The 25913-nt window shown below is 40.2% G+C and overlaps 1 protein-coding gene across 3 annotated transcripts in view; it reads right to left on the reverse strand.

Annotated features, from left to right (window-relative positions):
- Positions 1–25913, reverse strand: part of TANGO6 (transport and golgi organization 6 homolog) — a 195529-nt gene that overhangs the window by 167547 nt on the left and 2069 nt on the right. For all 3 annotated transcript variants that reach the window (XM_072731624.1, XM_072731623.1, XM_026011568.2), the window contains exons 2-6: positions 16011–16651; positions 13516–13632; positions 10390–10531; positions 5052–5188; positions 567–729 (exon numbers count right to left, since the gene is read on the reverse strand). In XM_072731624.1, coding sequence (XP_072587725.1) covers positions 567–729; positions 5052–5188; positions 10390–10531; positions 13516–13632; positions 16011–16651 — 1200 coding nt within the window. The remainder of the gene's footprint in view (positions 1–566; positions 730–5051; positions 5189–10389; positions 10532–13515; positions 13633–16010; positions 16652–25913) is intronic.

Here is a 25913-nt window from a genome sequence, read left to right on the forward strand (position 1 = left end):
CTGTTTCTCCCTCTGTTCCTCGCCCTGCTCGTGATCTCTCTTTCAAATAAATAAAACAAAGCTAAATAAATAAATATAATAAAAAATATTACAGAGAAAATTCTTGAAAAAATTTGAGAAAATTTGAATCAAGTGTGCACATTATTTTTTTTTAACTTTATGTATTTTTAAGTAATCTCTATGCTCAACATGGGACTCAAACTCATGACCCCAGGATCAAGAGCTGCATGCTCTTCCAGCTGAGCCAGTTAGGCACCCTGAATCAAGTCTGTATATTAGATGATGCCTACAGCTAAGTCTCAAGTGCTTCAGAAAAATGTACACCTATAAAAAGAGAAAGATAAAGTGAGTATGGCCAAAATGGTCAATCCGGGTAAGGTGTATAAAGGTGGTTCAATGTACTCCCCCTGGAACTTCTGTGAGGTGGATTTTTCAAAATAAAAAGTTGGGGGCAAAAGACAGCAAAACTAAAATCACTGCAATGCTACAGACTTACATCATTTAAATCTGAAACACTGAGAAAGATGCTTGAGAAGGATACCCAATCACCAGACTTCCTTCTTTACCTGCTGTATTTAAACATCGATGGAGAGGAGTTAGCAGTGGCTGAAGCAAATACTTTGAGGCCAATTGTGGGCGTTCTCTTGACATCGTTATAAAAGTAGTGGTGGCAACTCTTTGAAACTGTCGTACTGTCAATTTATCTTGAAAGTGAAATAAATCTAGAATCTACAAGGAAAAGTACATGAGATAAATACAAGACTCTTTGTAAGGAACAGTGCATTAACTAGAGAAAGGACTAATGTCTTTAGATTTAAAAAATATATTTAAAAATTTTAAAATAAAAAATAAAAAACTTACTGCAATAATACTGATCCAACAGAATTTTTTTTTTCAACAGAATTTTTTTTAATTTAACAACCCAGTATCAGAGGGTGTATGAACCAAGCTATGCTCTTATCAAATAATGCTATCAAATTTATAAAATACATGTTCATTGGAGAAAATGTGCAAAATAAAGTTTTAAGAAGAAAAATCATCCCAAAGCACTACAACATTATTGATATATTTTTTCCAGTATATTTCCATATAATTTTTTGAGACCACACTTAATATTCATTTTTACATACTGCTGAAATCTGCTCAGATTGTTATAAATGCCTCAAAAATATTATACTTAAGCTGTATATAAGAACTTATTAAATTATTCCCTAATATCCAGACATTCAGTTTTCTCTCAAAATTTTGCTATTATGTACTACTAAAACTAATATAACACAGTATGTTAACTACACTAGAATTAAAATTAAAAACCTAGAGCAGCCCTGGTGGCGCAGCAGTATAGCGCCGCCTGCAGCCAAGGGCATGATCCTGGAGACCCTGGATAGAGTCCCACGTCTGGCTCTCTGCCAGAGCCTGTGGAGCCTGCTTCTCCCTCTGCCTGTGTCTCTGCCTCTCTCTCTCTCTCTCTCTCTCTCTGCATCTCTATGAATAAATAAATAAAATCTTTTTAAAAATTAAATTAAATTAAATTAAATTAAATTAAATTAAATTAAAGACCTAAAAAAAAGGGCAGACTAGTGGCTCAGTGGTTTAGTGCTGCCTTCAGCTCAGGTTGTGATCCTGGGGTCCCAGGTTCAAGTCCTGCGTCAGGCTCCCTGTATGGAGTCTGCTTCTCCCTCTGCCTGTGTCTCTGTCTCTCTTTCTCTGTCTCTCATGAATAATTAAATAAAATCTTAAAAAAAAAACCCTAAATAAAAGAATTTTTTGCTATTATAAATAGTACCATCAAATGAAATATCTGAATCAAGGCATATAAATATATTTAGGGCCTAAAGAACCCTGGGCAGCCCCAGTGGTACAGCGGTTTAGCACCGCCTACAGCCCAGGGCGAGATCCTGGAGACCCCGGATCGAGTCCCACGTCATGCTCCCTGCATGGAGCCTTCTTCTCCCTCTGCCTGTGTCTCTGCCTCTCTCTCTCTCTCTCTCTCTCTGTGTGTCTCTATGAATAAATAAATAAACAAAATATTTTTAAAAAATAAAATAAAGAACCTGTCATGCCTGAACTATCCCACAAAGGAGTCTATTTTATTCTCAAAGATAAATATGGTTCTCCAGTGCCTGTGACTGGTTCACCAAAGTATAAGCAACCAACAGAGAAGTGCATTTGTTCCTGACTTAAAAGTGACTCTTGCATTTTTCTGCAAACAGAAGTATCTTCTGTCCAAAACTATGTGACCTTTGACACTGCTCCAGAGAGACTCAGCAAGCCTAAAACATGTGACTTGATTTAATCAATTTGTTAAGAAGCAAAACTATAGCTGTTAGATTCAGAAAATATGTACTCATCATTGCAAATGCCAACTTTGTCCTGTAGAACGATTTATGTGTAGTATTTTCAACATAATGTCTTTGCATTGTGATATTTTATTTCCACACATGCCTATCCATGAGAACTCTGAAGATAAGTATAACAACTGAATGACCTTCTTTGGACTCTACTCCAAAGGGTGTGTCTTACATCTAAATGCCTGGGGAATACTGGTTAAGAAAACTCCTTCCAGGGATCCCTGGGTGGCGCAGCGGGTTGGCGCCTGCCTTTGGCCCAGGGCGCGATCCTGGAGACCCGGGATCGAATCCCACGTCGGGCTTCCGGTGCATGGAGCCTGCTTCTCCCTCTGCCTGTCTCTCTGTCTCTCTCTCTCTCTGTGACTATCATAAATAAATAGAAAAACTAAAAAAAAAAAAGAAAGAAAAAAAAAAAAGAAAACTCCTTCCATATTTTCCATGTATTACATTAGCAAAAAAAAAGAAAAGTCTTGTAACACATGGTGTAAGCAAAGGTATGGGAAAATAAATAAATAATATGAATAATATCAATCAAAAATTTAAATGCACACAACCTTTAAATGGATCATTTCAATTCTAGGAATTTTTCCTATGGTAATACTTGCACGTGTAAAAACTTGCATGGAGATTGGAGTGCCAGGGTGGCTCAGTTAAGCACCCGACTCTTGACTTCAGCTCAGGTCATGATCACAGGATCATAGGACTGAGCCTCATGTGGGGCTCCACGCTCAGTGTGGAGTCTGCTTGAAAGATATTCTCAATAAATAAAAATTTAAAAAAAAAAAAAAAAGGGATCCCTGGGTGGCGCAGTGGTTTGGAGCGGCCTTTGGCCTGGGGCGGGATCCTGGAGACCCGGGATGGAATCCCACGTCGGGCTCACGGTGCATGGAGCCTGCTTCTCCCTCTGCCTGTGTCTCTGCCTCTCTCTCTCTCTCTGTGACTATCATAAATAAATAAAAATTTAAAAAAAAGAAAGAAAGAAAGATATTCTCCCTCTTCCTCACCCCCTGCTTGTGTGTTCTCTCTAATAAACAAGTGGCGCAGCGGTTTGGCGCCTGCCTTTGGCCCAGGGCGCGATCCTGGAGACCCGGGATCGAATCCCACGTCGGGCTCCCGGTGCATGGAGCCTGCTTCTCCCTCTGCCTATGTCTCTGCTTCTCTCTCTCTCACTGTGTGCCTATCATAAATAAATAAATAAATAAATAAATAAATAAATAAATAAATAAAATAAAATCTTTAAAAAAAAAAAAAAAGGATTCTCTCTCTCTCCCTCTGCCTCAACCCTACTCTCTCCTCTTAAAAAAAAAAAAATTGGGCAGCCGGGTGGCTCAGCGGTTTAGTCCCACCTTCAGCCCAGGGCGTGATCCTGGAGACCTGGGATCGAGTCCCACATCGGGCTCCCTGCATGGAGCCTGCTTCTCCCTCTGCCTGTGTCTCTGCCTCTTTCTCTCTCTGTGTCTCTCGTGAATAAATAAATAGAATCTTTAAATAAATAAATAAATTTATTTATTTACTTATTTATTTATTTATTTATTGACATTAACTGCAGCATGATTTGTAGTAGCAAAAGAATGGAAACAACTTATGCCCATTAACAGAAGGCTAGTTAAATAAATTATGGTAGATTAATATGGTGAAATACTACATAGCCATGAAAAGAATGAGGTAACTATATGAAATGATTCTAGATGAAATGATCTCCAAGATACACTGTTAAGTTAAAGAAGCAAAATGAAAAACAGTGTGTGTAGTACATTATTACTTGGATAAAAATTGGAATATATATACAGATACACATATAATTGGATACACATTAATATACAGAATATTGCCAGACAATAAATAAGAAATTAGTAAGTGACTACTTCTGAGGGACTAGAAACCAAATGAGATGAAGATTTATTTTTCTGTTTACTCTTCTGTGCTTTTTACGTTGAATACCATGTTAATTTACCTTGTTTACTTAATACCTGCTTTTTTTTAACTAATTAAAAACACACAGAAAAGATAATGAACAAGATGAAATTTTAGTTTCTTATTCCAGCTCTTTTTTTTTTAGAAAATTTTTTTGTTAACTTTTATTTATTTATGATAGTCACAGAGAGAGAGAGAGAGGGAGAGACATAGGCAGAGGGAGAAGCAGGCTCCATGCACTGGGAGCCCGACGTGGGATTCGATCCCGGGTCTCCAGGATCGCGCCCTGGGCCAAAGGCAGGCGCTAAACTGCTGTGCCACCCAGGGATCCCTCTTATTCCAGCTCTTAAGAGCAAGCTGGGGGGACAGCCCAGGTGGCTCATGGGCAGCCTGGGTGGCTCAGCAGTTTAGCGCCACCTTCAGCCCAGGGCCTGATCCTGGAGTCACCGGATTGAGTCCCACATTGGGCTGCCCGCATGGAGCCTGCTTCTCTCTCTGCCTGTGTCTCTACCTCCCTCTGTCTCTCATGAATAAATAAATAAAATTAAAAAAAAAAAAAAAAAAGAGCAAGCTGGGCTACTCATTTGACAATAGGGAGGCATTCTTAAATATAACAATTAGATGGGTCTCTTCCATAGGTGTTTATTAACTTATTAACAAGACCTGTCACCAAACAAAAAAAACCTATTATATTGCTTTTACCTCCACCTTAGAGAAGCATTAGAGTCTCCTTTCTGTGAATAAGCAGATAATCCTCACACAGTGAAAAGAAACACAAGTGTTTACCTGGGGGCAGATATCCCTGTAGTAATCTTCTGGTGAAAGAGACTGCTGGGGACAAGAGGCCAAAATCTTTGCAATCAAGTCACACTTCTTCCAATCAGCAGCCGCTGCCTCAGCGTCACTCCCGCCAGCGGCCCCAGCTGTCAGTGATGGACAGAGATGTCAAAAACTCCTACTAGTTCCCCCATACAGTCCTTAAAATTTCAGCAAAAGTGTTTTTCTCTACTAAAAATTGTTTATTTCTTTAATAAGATAATCTACCCCTTGGCACTTTCCATGTTGGTTTCTGGAAGTTCAGAGGAAAAAAGAGCACGTATTCATTGTAATGTTATTATTGACAGAAGTTGAATACTAGCTGCTTCTCAGTGTCTATTACTTTTATTATTATTATTATTATTGTTATTATTATTATGTCTCTTTATATTCATCATGTCATTTAAACTGCCTTAAACCAAAGCTATACAGTAACAGGTACCAGATTTACCTTACCACTTTAAATCACTGGAAAACTGGACAAACTTTATACACAATAGTTTTCAGACACTGGACAAGTAGCCCAGGACAATGACCTCTGAGACAAAAAAAAAAAAGCAAACAAGGTGAGCTCCATGAATGCCCTAGCCTACTGCTTAGAGAGAGCTTGGAGGCCACAACACATCAAAGGGGAACCCAAACAAAGCCTGGCATCTTGTTCAGTTAAAGAAACATGGTTCAGAGTTCAGGGAGGCTAAAGCAACTAGAATTTTCGGAGTAAAATACCAGACAAGAGGTATGTAAAGAGAGAGCTCCAGAGATCTGCAGAGGTGTCCTCTTTCAAATCTTTAGTATAGTATATAACCTGTGTATATATGCAAATAAACAAACAAAAAAACCACAAAACAAACAAAAACAAGGCTGAGGCAAGAACCACCAGAAAGAAGTAGGGGAAAAAGTCCCTAAAGTTCACAAGGGCTGGAAACAGGTTGTGTTCCCACTAGTGTGCATGGAAAGGCCTCCTAATATATACACAGGGCATTAAGTAAAATCTCAGAATGCTATTGGCTTAGAAGTGGGGCCAAATTACCTCAGATTAAAGGTTACTCTAGGGACGCCTGGCTCAGCAGGGAGTCTGCTTCTCCCTTTCTCTTTGCCCCTCCCCTCCACTTGTGCTCTCTCTCTCTCTCTTTTAAAAAAAAATCTGTAATGAAAATACACTGGATGGGATTAACAGCCTATAAAACACCGCAGAAGAAAAAAATCAATAAACCTGAACACATAGCAAAAGAAATCACCCAAAATGAAATACAGAAAGACTGAAAAACAAAACAAAACCAAACAAAAAAACACAGAGCATCTGTAACTTATAGGACAACATTAAGTATAATATTAGGTGTAATTCAAATTCCAAAAAGAGAGCAACCTCACTTGCTCAGTGGGTAGAGCATTCAACTCTTGATCTCAGGCACTGTGAGTTCAAGCCCTACATTGGAGCTCAAATTTTTTTAAAAAACAGTTTTAGAGAGAAGAGAGGATAGAAAAAATTTTGAAGACAATGTCTAAACAATTTCCAAATATGATAAAAACTATAAAACTCAGCTCTAACAAGCTCAAGAAATGTTAAGCAGAAAAAAAGAAGAAAATCACCCACACCAAGGAATATCATAATCAACTTCTAAAAACCAGTGACAAGGAGAAAATGCTTAAAAGTAACCAGAAAAAGAAAGATCTATCACATGTAGGGGAACGAAGACAAAAATGACGGCAAAAATATTTTTGAAAAGGAAGGTTGAGGGGTCCCTGGGTAGCTCAGTGGTTTGGCGACTGCCTTCGGCCCAGGGCATGATCCTGGCGTCCCGGGATCGAGTCCCACGTGGGACTCCCTGCGTGGAGCCTGATTCTCCCTCTGCCTGTGTCTCTGCCCCTCTCTCTCTTTCTGTGTCTCTCATGAATAAATAAATAAAATCTTAAAAAAAAAAATGAAGGTGAAATAAAGACTTTTTCAGATAAACAAAAGCTAAAGGAATTCACTGCCAGCAGACCTGCACTATAAGAAATGCTGGGGATCCCTGGGTGGCGCAGCGGTTTGGCGCCTGCCTTTGGCCCCAGGGCGTGATCCTGGAGACCCGGGATCGAATCCCACGTCGGGCTCCCGGTGCATGGAGCCTGCTTCTCCCTCTGCCTGTGTCTCTGCCTCTCTCTCTCTCTCTCTGTGACTATCATAAATAAATTAAAAAATTAAAAAAAAAAAAAAAAAAGAAATGCTGAAGTTCTTCAGGCAGAAGGAAATTTGAATTAAAATTTGGATTTACACAAAGAAATGAAGAACACCAGAAATGGCAAATGTGTGAGTAAATATAAATTGCCTCAAATCAGTTTTGAGAAGAAACAAGATTTAAATAGATAACAAAAAAATATATACATGCATAAGTAGAGGGGGAAAAAGCTCATAGCAAAAAATAGGGCTCTAAGCGTCTTTACAGCAGCTCTCTAATTTGCATGACCTTGGATGAACTCTAACTTTTCTTCAGAAAAAGATTTGCAAGGACTTATTTGCATGTAGCAACTTCTCTCAAGTAACTGATAATTTTTCATTTTATTAGCCCTAGAAGCAAAGGCCAGCAGAACTAGGGAGGAAACATCAGAGTCACTTTAGACCAAATCTATCAACCATGTTGACTTCACCTTTGTCTGATAGGACCAAGGTACATTTACCACACTAGAAATGGAAAATCAAGATTGATTCTTGTCTCTCCTCTTTCCTCCCCACATATCCAGCCCTTCATTAAGTTCTGGCAATGCTAGCTCTTTAAAAAAAAAAAAAAAATTAATTAGTTGAGAGAAAGAGAGAGAGAGAGTGCATGCTCAAGCAGGGGGAAGAGCAGAGGCAGAGGGAGAAAGAACCTGAAGCAGACTCCACACTGAGCACAGAACTGGACTCAGGGCCCAATCCCATGACCCTGAGATCATAACCAGAGCTGAAATCAAGAGTGGGATGCCTAACCAACTGAGCCACCCAGGTGTCCCTGGAATGCTACCTCTTAAATACCTCTTACAGTCATTCCTTTTTCTCCATTTCTATGGCCACTGCACTGATCAAAGCCACTGAGACCTCTCAGATGACTGCTTAACTGATCTCCCTGCTTCTGCCCTTACCCAACCCATTCTTCACAATACATCCAGATAGGTATTTCTAAAATGTAGGTTTTGGGATGCCTGGGTGGATCAGCGATTGAGCGTCTGCCTTCAGCCAGAGCATGATCCTGGGGTCCCAGGATCAAGTCCCACATCAGGCTCCCTGCATGGAGCCTGCTTCTCTCTCTGCCTGTGTCCCTGTCTCTCCCTCTGTGTATCTCTCATGATTAAATAAATTTTTAAAATCTTTAAAAATAAATAAATAAAATGTATATTTGATCCAACTTCTCTCCTTCTTAAAACCTTCCATGGTTTCTCATTGCCCTCAGAATAAAGTTCAAAATCTTGAACACCACACTCTGCTCTCACTGCTTTACCCACACTGAAACTTCTTCAAAAACACTATGCTTTTTCTATGTCTGTTGCTTCATACATGCTATTCTCTTTGCCTATGTGTTAGTCTTCTCTCACTGTCAGCTAATAAAGTCCTACTCAGCCTTCAGGGCCCAGTATAAATATCATTTCCATCAAGAAGCACTAAGTATGTGGTAATTTGTTACAGCAGCAATAGGAAATGAATGTGCATGGGATATGGGAGATAAGGGACTAAACACAAAAGAAAGGCAAAGGAATCACCAGGATAAAAGTGAAGGGAGATCCCAGGAGGTTTGCTGTCCAAGAGATAACTAGTCCAGATTACAGAAGACTCAGACAGAGATGTCTCCAAGAAGACCAAACCAATAGAATATTGGGTGTATTTGAAAGGAGACTTAAACTGTGAGAGAATCTGAGAAGAGATTAGTGAGAGGTACATAAAAAACCTAGCAAACAAGTGGTTATTAACTGCAAGAAGTACAAAAGTTATGTAAAAAGGAAAGTAGTCATGGCATACTATACAACCCAGCTATAAATAATAATTACACTGTTAGAAGAAGATGAACACTGACTATTAACCTAACCAAAATTAGGACATGACTATTTAGGAGATGGAGTATGTCTGAGGGGAGTGGTGATAGAGTTCTAAAAGAGAGCAAAATCCTCTTCCACATGTGGTGAGAAGATGATAAATGCTGCCTAAAATGAAAAAAATTTAAAAGGTTCTGTAAATGCCTTAGAGGTAAATACCAGAAGAAACCTGTTAAAAGAGGTCAAAGTGCTTGCTTCTGGGTAAGGGAGATGGACTGGAATGGGGCCAAGGACTATTTTTCTCCATAAGCCTTATACACCAATTTGACTCTTTATGCACAAGAATAATTTTGTTGAAAAAATTTAAAAATGTAAATTAAAAACGACTACCATGCTTAGCATGATAATCAACATTTTTCTATTCCTGTGGACTTAAAGAATATAATTGAGGAAATGAATCCACAATTTCATTCTGAAGTGTGCATCTCTAAGGTCTCTCCAGCTTCAGAGAAGTGTTTTGTATTTTAAGTCCTGAAGTGAAGTACTCCTAGTGCCCTGGCACAAAGCCCTTTCCCCTGGGGAATTTCACATTTTCTTGAGGTTTTTTTTTTCTTAATATTTTTATTTATTTATTCATGAGAGGCACAGAGAGTGAGAGAGAGAGAGAGAGAGGCAGAGACACAGGCAGAGGGAGAAGCAGGCTCCATACAGGGAGCCTGACGTGGGACTCAATCCCGGGTCTCCAGGATCCCACCCTGGGCTGAAGGCAGTGCTAAACCGCTGAGCTACTGGGGCTGCCCTTTCTTGAGGGTTTTACTTAAACGTTCTGGGCAATGTTTTCCTCTGATATTATAAGTTATTTGAAACAGCCAAGAATATTATTCAACAACATAAGCAGATTATTTTAGAAAAATCGTCTGTTTTAGAAAAATGGCAAGAAGGGGGATCCCTGGGTGGCGCAGCGGTTTAGCGCCTGCCTTTGGCTCAGGGACGATCCTAGAGACACGGGTTCGAGTCCCACATCGGGCTCCCGGTGCATGGAGCCTGCTTCTCCCTCTGCCTGTGTCTCTGCCTCTCTCTCTCTCTCTCTCTCTGTGTGTGTGACTATCGTAAAAAAAAAAAAAAAAAAAAAAAAAAAGGCAAGAAATTTAGTTTCTGTAAAAGAAGCTCATTAAGGTTTAATCTCCAAATTGAACCTCCTCAATCTCCACAAAGGCAGAGATTATTCACAATCAGGTTTTACAGTCAAGTGCTAAAGACCAACAATTCACCCTGACTCAGAGAAAACTGGATACCAAAGTAACAGAAACATTTTATTTCTTACCACCTGCTCCTTCCAAAATTCCCCGGACTACTGCCTGAACACCACTGGGTCTCATCAACCTTTCAGAGAGTAGCTGTCCACATAGACGCCGAAGCCAGGCAGGGGCCCGACACCTAACTTGTGTCTTCTCATCCATGCAGGACTGAAAAAGGAAGTAAAAGGTATGAATTCAGTGTCAGTAAAATAGATAGGATATGTAGAAATCATTAAAATATAGAAATATATACTGAGTCATGCTGACAAGTAACAGTATGATAAACAGACTTCAGAAGAGCAGCATTTGGGGGGCTGAGCCACCTAGGTGGCTCAGTTGGTTAAGCGGCTGCCATTGGCTCAGATCACGATCCCAGGGTCCTGGGATCAAGACCTGTATCGGGTTTCTTGCTGGATGAGCAGCCTGCTTCTCCCTCTCCAATGCTCATGCTCTCCTGCTCTCTCCCTCTCTCAAATAAATAAATAAAATCTTTTTTAAAAATTAAAAAAAAAAAGAACAGCATTTTTTTCCACAAAGAAACTGCCTTTAGTATCACCTATGAGAAAGTAGAAATACCATGAAACTTCAAGTGAAATATCAAGTGAAATTTCAAACCCAGAAATAGCCAAACACATAGGTGAATGAAATATAGATTTTAGAAACACAAAGTTAATGTAACCAATCTCTGAATGCAGCCCTTCCAATCAAATCTAGCTTCCATATAAGAGTCCTATGAAAGTTATTCATCACTAAGAGTACAATTTGTGACAGTAAGAGGGCAGGTGTTCCTTGCCTCCATGGTCTCAGCTACTCTGACTCCTTGTGGCACAGCAGTTTAAAAAAATACTTGAATTTCTTCAAGTGTTCCTTTCTGAGAGCTCTGTGGAACCACCATGAATAAAACAGACCTGGGGTCTCTGTTTGGGATCTAGACCTGAACTATGTTGCTGTCAATCATGATACATAACTACGTGAACATAATAATTAGTGACAGGGATGCCTGGGTGGCTCAGCGGTTGAGCATCTGCCTTCACCCCAAGGCGTGATCCTAGGGTCCCGGGATCGAGTTCCGCGTTGGCCTCCCTGCATGGAGCCTGCTTCTCTCTCTGCCTATGTCTCTGCCTCTCTCTCTCTATATATATATATATATGTCTCTCATGGATAAATAAATAAAATCTTTAAAAATAAATAAAAATTAAAAAATAAAATAAATAAAAATTAGTGACAGAAACATTTAATCCTAACTAGGCCCTCTTTCATTTAAGGAAGACTAATAATCACCACTTATGGAAGGGGTTATGATTTGCCAGCACTGTGATAAATAACTCCCAAATGATCTCAAAATGGACTTGTAAGGAGCTACTATCCTATCATTAAGGAAACTGAGAGATAGAAAGGTTTACTAATCCAAATAACTGCACACTGGAGTTGAATCCTAATATGTTGATGTCCAGAGCCTCTGCTTTTCACCATGTTCTTATAATGCATTTGATTTAATCTGGCAAACTGTGGAGTCATCCAGAAAAGCGGTGTGAGGCCAGGGGAGCCCAGTGGAAGGCTACAGTAATATTCTACGGATGAGATGAAAATGACTTCATCTACAAGGTATCTTTATACCCAATTTCAGCTGGTCCTTGTTCCTGACCTACCACTAATGCCTCTGGCCTCTCACTCTTTACTCTATATCCATAACTAAACATAGATATTTAAGCAGATAGGTAACTCCATCATCAAATTAAAACATTTCAGATAAATCATTATTTTTAAGGAAAAAAGGAACTATCTTACACCTAGCAGAATATATACTCTTATGTTTTTCAAACAAAGGAGATAAAATAGTCCCAACAATAGCCCTAATGTTAAGTTCTTGATTATATAGACTCCATTCAAAGAATAAAATGTCCAAGTACTTCTGCCAGAAGAATGTATCATCAAACAATCAAATTTTAGTATATATATAAAAAAAAAGCTCTGGTTTCAGAATGAATAAAATGTATTTTAAATAAAACTGGATTTAAAATCCAGTTAAATTTTTAAAATAAGCAAAAATTTTAAATAAATAAAACGGCCATATTCTTGGGGAAAGTCACCATCATTCCATTAATAGAAAAATCCTTAAAAATTATCCTAATGCGGGATCCCTGGGTGGCGCAGCGGTTTAGCGCCTGCCTTTGGCCCAGGGCGCGATCCCGGAGACCCGGGATCGAATCCCACGTCGGGCTCCCTGCATGGAGCCTGCTTCTCCCTCTGCCTGTGTCTCTGCCTCTCTCTCTCTCTCTCTCTCTCTCTCTCTCTCTGTATGACTATCATAAATAAATAAATTGAAAAAAAAAATTATCCTAATGCATAATTCTGATCACTTGTGATTTTTTGCTACTAAATAAGAATAAAGGGCAGCCCGGGTGGCTCAGCGGCTTAGCGCCGCCTTCAGCCTCAGGCCTGATCCTGGAGCCCCGGAACCGAGTCCCACATCAGGCTCCCTGCATGGAGCCTGCTTCTCCCTCTGCCTGTGTCTCTGCCTCTCTCTTCCTGTGTCTCTGATGAATAAATAAAATATTTATAGGGATCCCTGGGTGGCGCAGCGGTTTGGCGCCTGCCTTTGGCCCAGGGCGCGATCCTGGAGACCCGGGATCGAATCCCACGTCGGGCTCCCGGTGCATGGAGCCTGCTTCTCCCTCTGCCTGTGTCTCTGCTTCTCTCTCTCTCACTGTGTGCCTATCATAAATAAATAAATAAAATTTATAAAAAAAAAAAATAAAATAAAATAAAATAAAATATTTATAAATAAATAAATAAATAAATAAATAAATAAATAAATAAATACAAATAAGAATAAAGTTGTGTATCTAACAACAACAACAACAGAAATTATCCTGACAGTCAGGGTGCCTGGTTGGCTCATTGGTAGAGCATTTGACTTTTGATCTTGGGGGTGTAGTTTCTAGCCCCACACTGGATGTAGAGATTACTTAAAAATAAAACCTTTATAAAAAAAATTATCCCAAGGATCATTGTAACTGTTTTACAAATATCATTTAGTGATCTAAAGGATGAAATAAGACTCAACTAGATTATCACATTTCCCAGGAGAAGACAACATTCTGCACATGATCATTAATGATTCACCCACAAGAGTCCTCAGGCCTAAATACCTGGGGTGGTCCTCCCTGAAGAATGAGTAATTCTCGGACTGCTAACGGTTGATATGCTTGATCCAAGATGTCTCTCAAGGCCTCCCTAGATAGGGTTCTTTCCTCTTCTGTTAAAACCTAAAAGAAACATGTACTTGGCTTTAGCAGGCAATAGAAGGTAATGTTTACAATACTGTATAAAAACACTTATGAGAGGACAGGAGGGCAGGCTTCTTTCTCTTTTTGGCTCCCTTCCACATGGAGGAAGTAATAATACTAAAATGCTCCTAGCTCCTTCTCCGTCCCTTTGCTCACTCTGGGCAGGAGATCACATAGGCACTTACCTTATTGGTGAGTTTGGAATATGCTTACTTATTGGTGAGTGTTGACATGTACAACTCAGCTCCTTTTATGTCTTGGGAGTAAGTGCACATTCTGCTCTGCTCTTCCTTGCCATGGACTTTACAGAGGCCTATCCCCTGCCATGGCGGAGCAGAAGGTGCTGCGGTTTCCCCATACTCCTTACAACTGGGTGAGCAGTAAGGGTGTCTAACTCTGGAATGCACTGTTAAAAAGCCCAGCTGTCTCCATCAATTAAGTCATATACTTGGCTTTGCACTTAGGAGTAATAGAAGTGACATTCCGAGTTCTCATCTAACTTTACTGGATTAGCTTTTAATTCATTCAGAAGTTGGGCAGCAAAGAGGGGTGCTATTTGTTGAGTTCCCCTGAGCCTCACCAGTACTGTCCCCCTTTGGTTACTCAGTAAAGCAGTTAGGGTCATGCCCATTACCATTTAGCAACACGAAGCATAGGCACTGCTAAGAGCCCCTAACGCTGGGGCTTTGCTCAGCTTAAACATACACCCGCTGTGTTTCCCCTTTTGGCAACTTCTCTTGTCTCCCTCCTTGGTCCTTTCTGTGTGCTTCCCTTTTCTCCTTCCTTCTAGATACTCTGGGGCACTGCTTAAGTCATAGTAACAAGACCTGTCAATCCAGAACCCCTATCTGAGAGATGTGGTGGCAGTAGGCACTGATAGAAATGTACAGACTCATACCCTGTAGTGAAAAGCACAGTGCACTGCTCCCCAAAACATGAAGCCATGGAGGGAGCTCATAATTTCATGTTACTGCTCAGATGATAGCAACTTTTATTTATTTTTTAAATATTTTATTTATTTATTTACGAGAGACAGAGAGAGAGAGAGAGAGAGAGAGAGAGAGGCAGAGACACAGGCAGAGGGAGAAACAGGCTCTATGCAGGGAGCCCGACACGGGACTCAATCCCAGGTCTCCAGGATCATGCCCTGGGCCGAAGGCGGCGCTAAACTGCTGAACCACCTGGGCTGCCTGATAGAAACTTTTAGACAACTATTTGTGAACATATGCAAGAGAGAGAACAGAAAAGGGAACAAACAGAGAAGACAAGTTTGGAGGGTGACAAAGAAATGAGGTGGGTAGGCATTATGAATCTGGCTCTAGGGGTTAAGTATTTTCCCTGCATCTGAGCCACCCTGACCTTTGATAAATTCATATCTCAACAGCTTCCTCTGGCTATGCTCCTACACTGATGCTGGTGGTCTTCTCATGGGAGGGGCACTGGTCCCTGCTATGTTCTACTTAAGAGTCTTGTCTACTCGGTTAATGCCTAATGCTTCTGTAACCTCTACGGCACCTTTACAATCCAGGTACTCAAATCCTTACCATGTCAGCAAAAAAACAGGCGCACACCCCAACAGCTAATAATAACAAGAAACACTGATTGAATTATGCAGTGTACTCAGTGCTTTACATTCTTCATTTCATTTAATCTTCCCAAGACCTTAATGAAGGAGAGATGAATAGTTTAATACTAATATTAGTAGTAATTACTTTTTGATAAGCACTACTGGGGATTGGGCTAAGTACTCTACCCATATTATCCTTAATCCTCACAACCACTTTCCAAGGCAGGTATCATTATACACATTTTATTAAAAAAGAAACAGAGGCAAAAGAAAAAAAAAAAAGAAAGAAAGAAAGAAACAGAGGCTTAAAGACATAGACTGCAACAGTTGTCAGAAAATAAAAAGAAACAGAGCAGCCCTGGTGGCTCAGCGGTTTAGCGCCGCCTTCAGTCCAGGGCGTGATTCTGGAGACCCGGGATCAAGTCCCACATCGGCATGGAGCCTGCTTCTCCCTCTGCCTGTGTCTCTGCCTCTCTCTCTGTCTCTCTCTGTCTCTCATGAATAAATAAATAAAATCTTTAAAAAAAAATCTTCAAAAATAAAAATAAATAAATAAATAAAAAGAAACAGGCGAAACAGATTCTCTAGGTGTGCTAAGGACTAGCATCTAATAAATGAAACTCCAGCCTTCTAAAAAGATTCATTTATCCACTGCATATGTTTTGGCATTCTACAGGAATTCTAGGTCTTTCCAACAGCCCCTTTCCAAAGAACTAAGAGTTGTCTTTTATAAACACACACAAATATACACACATTCACACAGACACGTGCACACTCAGCATGTGTTTACCTCTTCCTCAGGTTTTTGTGACCTTCCCTTGTTTGGGCAGAATCCGAGCTGGCACAGACCGGCAGCAACATCCCCAAAATGGCGGCTGAAAATCAAGCTCCCCAGAGATGTGTGATGTGCAACATTTAGAAGAAGCTTGCAGCTGGTGTACAGTCTCCGGGCTGCATGAGGAGGAGCATCGAGACATACTACATCCTGAACAACGGCCCCAAACTCAGTTCTGCATCTCAAAGGGACTCCAACTCCGGGCATGAGATAGGGGCAGACACCCAAGGTGACTACGAACTGCAAGGCTGACTGGACAGTCTTCTGCTGTGAGATACTAAGTGTATCCGGGCTCAGGGCAGGAGCAGCTTCTGGAGTCCTCGGGTTGGGTTTACCCGGGTTGAAATTGGCTGCAAGGTGGATCATGGTTTCCTTCAAGCACAATAGCAACAATAAGGTTTGAGAGGTAAAATTCCAGGTGACATCCACAGAGTTTTGGGGCCTTTCTGCCTTATTAGCCATTTCATCCCTTAGGAGTTTCAGTTTTTTCCAGTGAGGATCCTTCAGCAATTTGTCCTCCAAAGCAGACAGGTTAGAGTTTAAAGTAGCCAACAGGACATCATGTTTTGTGATGAGTAGTGAACCGGAATCCGATCCTTTTGAAGGAAAAAAAAAAAATTACATACATGGGAAACAAACTACTTTTCTCTGTGTGGAATGCCTTGGCCACTCCAGCTCATTCTCTAGGACCCAGCCCAGATGTCACTGCCCCTGGAAAGCCTCCCCCAGTTGCACCACCCGAGCCTAAGCAGAATTCGAGACCATGCTTTCTACCTTCCCGAAGCACTCTGGGATGTGGTTTGAATGACAGAACCTAAACACATTATACTTCATCTAGTTTGTTTCTATTCCTCACATGCTCAGAGGGCAGAGACCTTGTCTAGTCATCTTCCTGGGCTCAAATTGTAGCCAGAACAGAAAAATAAAAGGCGGAATACTTACCACAGAAAATTCATTCAAACTGTTCCAGGTGCCAAGTATAAAGCACTAAAAAAAAAGTCTCTTCCCTCATAGGACTTACATTCTAGTAAGGGAGGTCACAAATTACAGCCTAAGATTCAGAGGGGTACATTTAATCACCTCTTTCCCACAAAACATCTATTTTCAATCTCCCCCACCATCACCACCACCACCCCACCCCTTCCTAAAATGGTCTTTCCTGCCCTCTACTGGTGAAGGAGCGCTTACATGCTCATAGCAGTAGCTGAGGAGTTGACAACTGCCTTCTTGAAACACCTCATCTCTTGGCTTCTGAGACACCTCAAGGGCCATCCCTCTATTGCCTCCACTGCCAACTCCTTCTCTACCAGGTTGCTGCTACGTTTTCCAGGGCTTCTCCTGAATTCTGCACTTTCCTCCTCAAGGATCTTCTCCAGGTCCATGTCTTTAAAAGCCATCTATAAGCTAATAACTACGAAATCTGTAGGCCCAGCCCATGTTGGTCCTCTAAGTATTAAGATAAGTAAAAAGAAAATCACAAGTAGGCATTATTATAGTCATTGTTAAAACCAGAGAGAAAAAGAAAATCTTGGAAGCAGCCAGAAAAGTATGAGGCACTATCTATGAGGGATGATGCTGTGAATGACTATAAACTTACCAACAATGACTCCTAAGAGATGGTAGAAAAACATCTTAAAATACTGATAGAAGGTACCTAGATGGCTCAGGTGGTTAAGCATCAGACTCTTGATTTTGACTCAGGTCAGGATCGCAAGCTCATAATCTCAGGGTTGCGAGATGGCGCTGCAAGTCGGGCTCTCTGGGTGTGGAATCTGCTTAAGATTCTCTCTCCTGGGGCACTGGGTGCCTCTGTCAGTTAAGTGACAGATTCTTGGTTCCAGCTCAGGTAGTGATCTCAGGGTCATACGATCAAGCCCCTCATCTGGCTCCATGCTCAGGATGCAGTCTGCTTGTCCCTCTCCCTCTGCCCCTCCCACCGCTTCCTCAGTTAAATAAATAAAATATTTTTAAAAGGGGGGGGGGGCAGCCTGGGTGGCTCAGTGGTTTAGCGCCACCTTCGGCCCAGGCCTGATCCTGGGCACCGGGATCGAGTCCCACATCGGGCTCCCTGCGTAGAGCCTCCTTCTCCCTCTGCCTGTGTCTCTGCCGCTCTCTGTGTCTCTCATGAATAAATAAATCAATCTTTTTTTTTTTTATTTTTATTTATGATAGTCACAGAGAGAGAGAGAGAGAGAGAGAGGCAGAGACACAGGCAGAGGGAGAAGCAGGCTCCATGCACCGGGAGCCCGACGTGGGATTCGATCCCCGGTCTCCAGGATCGCGCCCTGGGCCAAAGGCAGGCGCCAAACCGCTGCGCCACCCAGGGATCCCTTTTTTTTTTTTTAAAGATTTATTTATGGGATCCCTGGGTGGTGCAGCGGTTTGGCGCCTGCCTTTGGCCCAGGGCGCGATCCTGGAGACCGGGGATCGAATCCCACGTCGGGCTCCCGGTGCATGGAGCCTGCTTCTCCCTCTGCCTGTGTCTCTGCCTCTCTCTCTCTCTCTCTCTCTGTGACTATCATAAATAAATAAAAATTAAAAAAAAAAAAAGATTCCCTCTCTCTCTTTCCTACTATCCCTCCACCACTGCTCCTGCACACACTCTCTTAAGAGTAAGAAACAAAATGCCAACTCAGAATTCTAGATCTAGTAAAAATAGCTTTCAAAAATCAAAGAGAAGGGATGCCTGAGTGGCTCAGTGGTTGAATGCCTGCCTTCAGCTCAGGGCGTGATCCTGGAGTCCTGAGATTGAGTCCCACATCGGGCTCCCTTCATGGAATCTGCTTTTCCCTCTGCCTCTCTCTCTCTCTTTGTGTATCTCATGAATAAATAAATGAAATCTTTAAAAAAGATCAAAGTGAAATAAAGACATTTCAGATCATTGAAAACCAAGAGAACTATCAGCAGACCTGAACGAACTACAAACAAACAGTAAAGGAAATTCTTCAATCTGAAGGAAAATAATACTAGATGGAAACTGGGATCTTTAGGAAGAAATGAAAAGCATCAGAAATGTAAATATCCAGGTAAATATAAAAGATTTTTTTTCTTAATTTCTTCAAATACATATATGTGTGTGTGTGTGTGTGTCTGAGGCAAAATTTATAAAATGGTATTGGGATTTATAACTACAATAGATATAATAAACATGAAACTCATAGCATAATGCCCAAGTGGGAGCTATAAAATGACCCTTATAGTTGCAAAGTTCTTGAGGTTCTTTAACTGTTATGTGAAGCAGTAACAATATTAATTCTAAGTAGACTGTGAAAAATTAAGGACGTATATTGTAATTCCAGGATAACTATTAAAAATACAATGCGGGGATCCCTGGGTGGCTCAGCGGTTTAGCGCCTGCCTTCGGCCCACAGCATAATCCTGAAGTCCTGGGATCGAGTCCCACGTTGGGCTCCCTGCATGGAGCCTGGTTCTCTCTCTGCCTCTCTCTGTCTGTATCTCTCATGAATAAATAAATAAAATCTTTAAAAAATATACAATGCAAAATGGAGGGTTATGGTTATAAAACCATAACAAAATGTTGAAATAAAATCTTAAAAAAATATACAATGCAAAATGGAGGGTTATGGTTATAAAACCATAACAAAATGTTGAAAATGTAAATGGATATAAGTAGTAACAGACTTCAAAATTAAAATTAAAACACCTTCTAAGAGGGGTACCTACATGGCTCAGTAGGTTAAGCATCTGCCTTCTGCTCAGGTCATGTTGCCAGGGTCCTGGGACCAAGCACCACACTGGAAAAAAAAAAAAAAAAAAAAGCCCCGCACTGGGCTCCCTGCTCAGTGGAGAGTCTGCCTCTCCTTTTCCCTCTGCCCCTCCTCCTGCTCATGCTCTCTCTCGATCTCAAATAAATAAATAGAATCTTAAAAAATAAATAAAAACACCTAAGAAACAAAAGAAAGGATTAAAATGGAGTAACTAAGAGTGCTCAACAGTGCATAACTTATAATAGCATAAAATGAGAAAATATACATTCAGTAACAGATTAGATGAGTAAATAACCATCTACCTGTATCTAACATACAATATGTAAGTGTAAGATTTACTTTATTATTTATTGCCTCTTCGCCAACTTGAATAAAAGCTGCTTGAGGACTGGGATGTTGCTCTGTCTTGTTCACTGCCATATTCTCCTTGCCTGGAACAAGGCCTGTCTGATAATACAGTATTGTTCAAAATAGGTAGTTGCTAAATGAATGAATAATGGAATATCTGCAGCCATTAAGTTATGTTGCAGGGCACCTGGCTGCTCAGTCAGAACAGTTATCTGACTTGATCTCAGGGTCAAGAGTTCGAGCCCCACACTAGATGGAGAGATTACTTAAAAAAAAAAAAGTTCCATTAAATGTTATTTAACAACAACAACAAAAAGTTACTTAGAATATGCTCGTTAAACATACTCTAAAGTGAACAGAGTATGAACACTATATAAGCAAAAGATATGAACAGTTTAGCGAAAAAGAAATGCAAATGACTTTGAAACATGAAAATATGATCAACCTTGCTCATAACAGAAGAGTAAATTAAAACTATACTGAAATAGCACTTTCCATTTATCAACTGGCTAAAATCCAAAAGTTTTATAACACATTATGTGGCAAGGTTTTGGGAAATCACGCACTGTCATACACTGCTGGAAGAAACTAAAATGGTAACATTCCTGAAGAGAGCAATTTGGCAAAATCTAGCAAAATTACATACGTATTTAACGTTTGGCCCAGCAATCCCCCCTTTTAGGAATCTTTCCTATAGATAAATACACAGGCAAAAATGTAAAATGACATATACACAAGACTATTCATTGTAGTGCTTCTTGTACCAACAAAAGACCTCAGACAACCCAAACGTCCATTAAAAGAGAACGTATGGAATAAACAATAGTATACCCATATAATGGCATGCTTGTAAAAGAAAATTGCTGTGAACCACTATGTAGCTATGTAGTTATCTCTAAGACATATTAAATATTAAAAGTAAGGTATAAAGGAATATGCTACCTTTTGTGTAAGAAAGAGACCAAATATAAAATACATTATTTGCTTCTATTGTCAAAAAGGCAGTGAAAGAACAAGTAAAAGCAAAATATGGGGGGATCCCTGGGTGGCTCAGCGGTTTCGTGCTTGCCTTTGGCCCAGGGCACGATCCTGGGGTCCCGGGATCAAGTCCCGCATGGGGCTCCCAGCGTGGAGCCTGCTTCTCCCTCTGCCTGTATCTCTGCCTCTCTCTCTCTCTCTGTGTATCTCTCATGAATAAATAAATAAAATCTTAAAAAAAAAAAAAGCAAAATGTGTTATCTACAGAGAGAAAAGAATAGTGGGGAGGAGCTAGGGACAAATTTATCCAGTTTTAAAGTTTGTTTTGTAACCCTATATATGTTTTTCTTTTTCTTTTCCATATATGTTTTTCAGAGTTAAAAAATTAAATAAAAAACTTAAAAAAATAATTCCTAAAAATAAAAAACATACAAATGAACCTAATAATTCTGCACTTTATGTCCAAGGTTGTCACAATACAATCTGCAGGTCAAATCTGACCCACCACCTTTTCCATAAAGTTTGATTGGAACACAGTCACGCCAGGATGCCTGGGTGGCTCAGCGGTTGAGGGTCTGCCTTTGGCTCCAGGCATGATCCTGATCTGGGATCCAGTCCCACATCGGGCTCCCTGTAGGAAGCCTGCTTCTCCCTCTGCCTATGTCTCTGCCTCTCTCCATGTGTCTCTCATGAATAAATAAATAAAATATTTTTAAAAAAAGAATAATAAGAATCAGAAGAGTAAGAATTTTTCAGTACTTCTTTAAGACTGTCCAGGGCAAGGCTTCTGATTCACTAGCATATCAGGTTCCTTTAGTTAATATATACCTAAAAGGGAAAGGAGTGCTCTCCTAACTTGTCACCACTAACCATTAAGATCACTAAACAATCTCTAAGACTTCCTGCGACTTTATAAGATCTTTAACCCAAACATGCAACACAAAGAAAGTGATTTACAACAAAAGCTATTAGCGGTTTTTCAAGAGCCCTTAATAAAGTAGTCTTCTCTGCCCTCTACTGGTGGTAAATAATAAAACTTACTTCAAAATAACAAAGGCATCCCCTAAAGCTGTTTTCAAAATGGGGTATAGGGATTCCTGTTTTGGGGGGTTTCAGATCGTCAGGAAGTCTGCAAGTTCAAAACTATCTTCATATTAACACTAGGCCATTATTTGCCTTTTACAGTCTCATTCTCTCACGAGTGTACCAACTGAAAAGTTCATTCAGTTCAGATTCCATATGGCAACTAACCTTTAGGAAATTACTTCTTGTTCAGTTTCAATACAGTATGAAAAAATATACACAATTATCTGAAAAGGCAACTGAGTTCTTCCTTTTCCAACTAAATATCTGAGTCTAGATTTTCTTCATCTATTTCAATCAAAACAACCTATCATGACAGACTGAACAGAGAAGCAAATATGAAAATCCAGCTGTCTTTAATACACCAGACACAAAAGAGATTTACAAAAATAAAAACAATGTCATTCTTCCTGATAAGTTAGCTCTTGATCACTACACTATGCAGCCTCAAAATGTTACTCTATGCACCACCTAAAATCATCCCTATCCCACTTTGGGGAATGTCACCCTTATGGACAGCATGATTTATTCTTCCCAATCACCAATTTAAATGCCTATTCTTTGTGACATTTAAAAGCAGATTTCATAGTTTGTGTGGTACTTTTTATTATGTTCAAAGTGCAAAGCAATATGGCATGCAAGAATAAGTGTGGTACAGCTTCATTATTTAAAAATTATCAAAATTTCCAGCCCATTCCCTACAATGAAATTCAAATTTAATGACAGAGTTCAGTGAATCTATATTTAGTATAGAAAATTATAGTTAGGAAAACTGTTGTGGAGATAGTCTCTATTTCTTACAAACAAAATTTCACTAAAATTGACAAACCACTGGGGCAACTGGGTGACTCAGTTGGTTAAGTGTCTGACTCTGGATTTTGGGTCATATCATCATCTCAGGGTTGTAGGATTGAACCCTGTGTCGGGCTCTGTGCTCAACTCAAAATAATAAATCTTTTTTTTTTTTAATTGCCAAGCCCCTTTCAAGTTCTGCTTAACTCATTTCTTTTTTTTTTTAAACTTTTTATTTATTTATTTTAATTTATGATAGTCACACAGAGAGAGAGAGAGGCAGAGACATAGGCAGAGGGAGAAGCAGGCTCCAAGCACCGGAAGCCCGACATGGGATTCCATCCTGGGTCTCCAGGATCGCGCCCTGGGCCAAAGGCAGGCGCCAAACCGCTGCGCCACCCAGGGATCCCTGCTTAACTCATTTCTTAACAACAGAGGTGGAGATACTATTATTTGTCCCATGATTGAGAATAGAAGAAGAGAAAATGCTAAATGCAGAACATTCCATGGCTCCAAAGTGAAAGACCATTGGCATCTTCCTTCCTTTCTATGTAATTCCCACCAAGACTGAATTCCTCTTCCCCTTGGAGACTTTCACAGCTCCAACCCTGAAAATTCCTCCTCTAGGCAATTCCTATATGTATGATCCTTTCACTAATAGCATTATTCCACCATGTCGAATATCTCTTGGTCTATATGCATAATACCATCTCCCCAAACAGACAAGATACTTGGGAGAACAAATTTTTATGTAATTTTGTTTCTCCATTAGCAGTAAGGCCAGACTACTTTATACAGATGACTCCCAGTGAATATTACCTCAAAATGAGTCAATTTAAAGATAAATCAAAAATATTTTAATCCAGGTGTGCCTGGGGAGCTCCATTGGCTTTGGCTCAGGTCATGATCCCAGGGTCCTGGGATCGAGCCCCTCATTGGGCTCCCTGCTCAGCGGGGAGACTGATTCCCCCCCTGCTTCTGCTCTCAATCTCTCTGTAAAAAAAATAAATAAAATCTTTTTAAAAAAAAGTTTAATCTAGCTGGATATAATCCTAACCAGTAATGTCATCCTGACACCTCAATACCCTCAGTCCATCAGGGACATCTGAATACTCATGATGCACAGGTGTTTTTTTTAATTCCCTCAGCAGCTGATATGATAAAAGAAAACAGCAAGGAGATGCACACAATATATAATAGGCTATATGTGCAAAATCTTATTTTACCATAGTACATATTCTTTTTCAAGTAGGAATGCTTGGATTCCTGTATGTTAAATAAGTACATGTACATAACTCCACCACATATTCTTCAAGATATAGAGAGGGTCTTTTATAAATGTGCCTTGTGTATATGTGCTTTGTGATAAATTATTACTTCCAGATATTTTGCTCATTTAACCTTGTTCTCAGGCATTCCTAGATTGAGTTGCTAGACAAGTGACCTCTCAATTAGCAAGTTAAAACTATATTTTACAGTTTATTTCTTCATTGGGGGAAAGTATATAGTTACCATCCGATAGTGGAAGGCACCTGAGCTCAAATCCTAACTCTATCAAAAAAAAAAAAAAAAAAAGTATCCAAAATATATATAGAACTGATACAACTCAACATGCAAAAAAACAATCCAATTTAAAAATGTGCAGGGCAGCCTGGGTGGCTCAGCAGTTTAGCACACCTTCCGCCCAGGGCGTGATCCTGGAGACCCGGAATCTGAATCAAGTCCCATGTCGGGTTCCCTGCATGGAGCCTGCCTCTCTTTCTCTCTCTCATGAATAAATAAGTAAAATATTTTTAAAAAATAAATAAAAATGGGCAGAAGACATGAACAAACATTTCTCAAAAAACATCCAGGGGTGCCTGGATGGCTCAGTTAGAAGAGCAAGTGCTGGGAGCCCTGGGTGGCACAGCGGTTTAGCGCCTGCCTTTGGCCCAGGGTGCAATCCTAGAGACCCAGGATCGAGTCCCACATCAGGTTCCCGGTGCATGGAGCCTGCTTCTCCCTCTGCCTATGTCTCTGCCTCTCTCTCTCTCTCTCTCTCTCTCTCTCTCTCTGTGACTATCATAAATAAAAATTAAAAAAAAAAAAAAAGAAGAAGAGCAAGTGCTGAATCACTCCTGATCTTGAGGATATGAGTTTGAGCCCCACATTGGGTGTAAAGATCACGAAAAAAATTAAATAAACTTAAAAAAAAAAATCCAGATGGCCAACAGACACATGAAGACACTCAACAGGGAAGCCTGTGTGGCTCAGTCAGTTAAACGTCTGCCTTTGGCTCAGGTCATGATCTAGGGGTCCTGGGATCGAGTACCGCATCAGGCTCCTTGCTCAGCAGGGAGCCTGCTTCTCCCTTGGCCTGTTGCTCCCCCTGCTTGTGCATACACGCTTGCTCCCTCTCTCTGACAAATAAATAAATAAAATCTTTTTAAAAAAAAAAGGAAAAGATATTCAACATCATTCATCATCAGGGAAATGCAAATCAAAACTACAATGAGATATCACTTCACACCTGCCACAATGGCTAAAATAAAAAACACAAGAAAGAACAAGTATTGATGAGGATGTGGAGAGAAAGGAACTCTTCATGCACTGTTAGTAGAAATGGAAACTGGTGCAGCCACTGTAGAGCTAAACAGTATGAAGTTTCCTCAAAACATTAAAAATAGTACTACCCTACAATCTGGTAATCACACTACTGGGTATTTACCCAAAGAATACAAAAACACTAATTCAAAAGGATATATGCACCCCTTTGTTTATTGCAGCATTATTTACAATAGCCAAATTATGGAAGCAGCCCATTCATTATCAATAGATGAATGGATAAAGAAGATGTGGAATGTGTGTGTGTGTGTATATTATTCAGCCCTAAAAAAGAATGAAATTTTGCCATGTGCAACAACATGGATGGAGCTAGAGTATAATGCTA

The sequence above is a fragment of the Vulpes vulpes genome, chromosome 12 (genome assembly GCF_048418805.1).
Source record: "Vulpes vulpes isolate BD-2025 chromosome 12, VulVul3, whole genome shotgun sequence".
In the NCBI taxonomy this organism is placed as follows: domain Eukaryota; kingdom Metazoa; phylum Chordata; class Mammalia; order Carnivora; family Canidae; genus Vulpes; species Vulpes vulpes.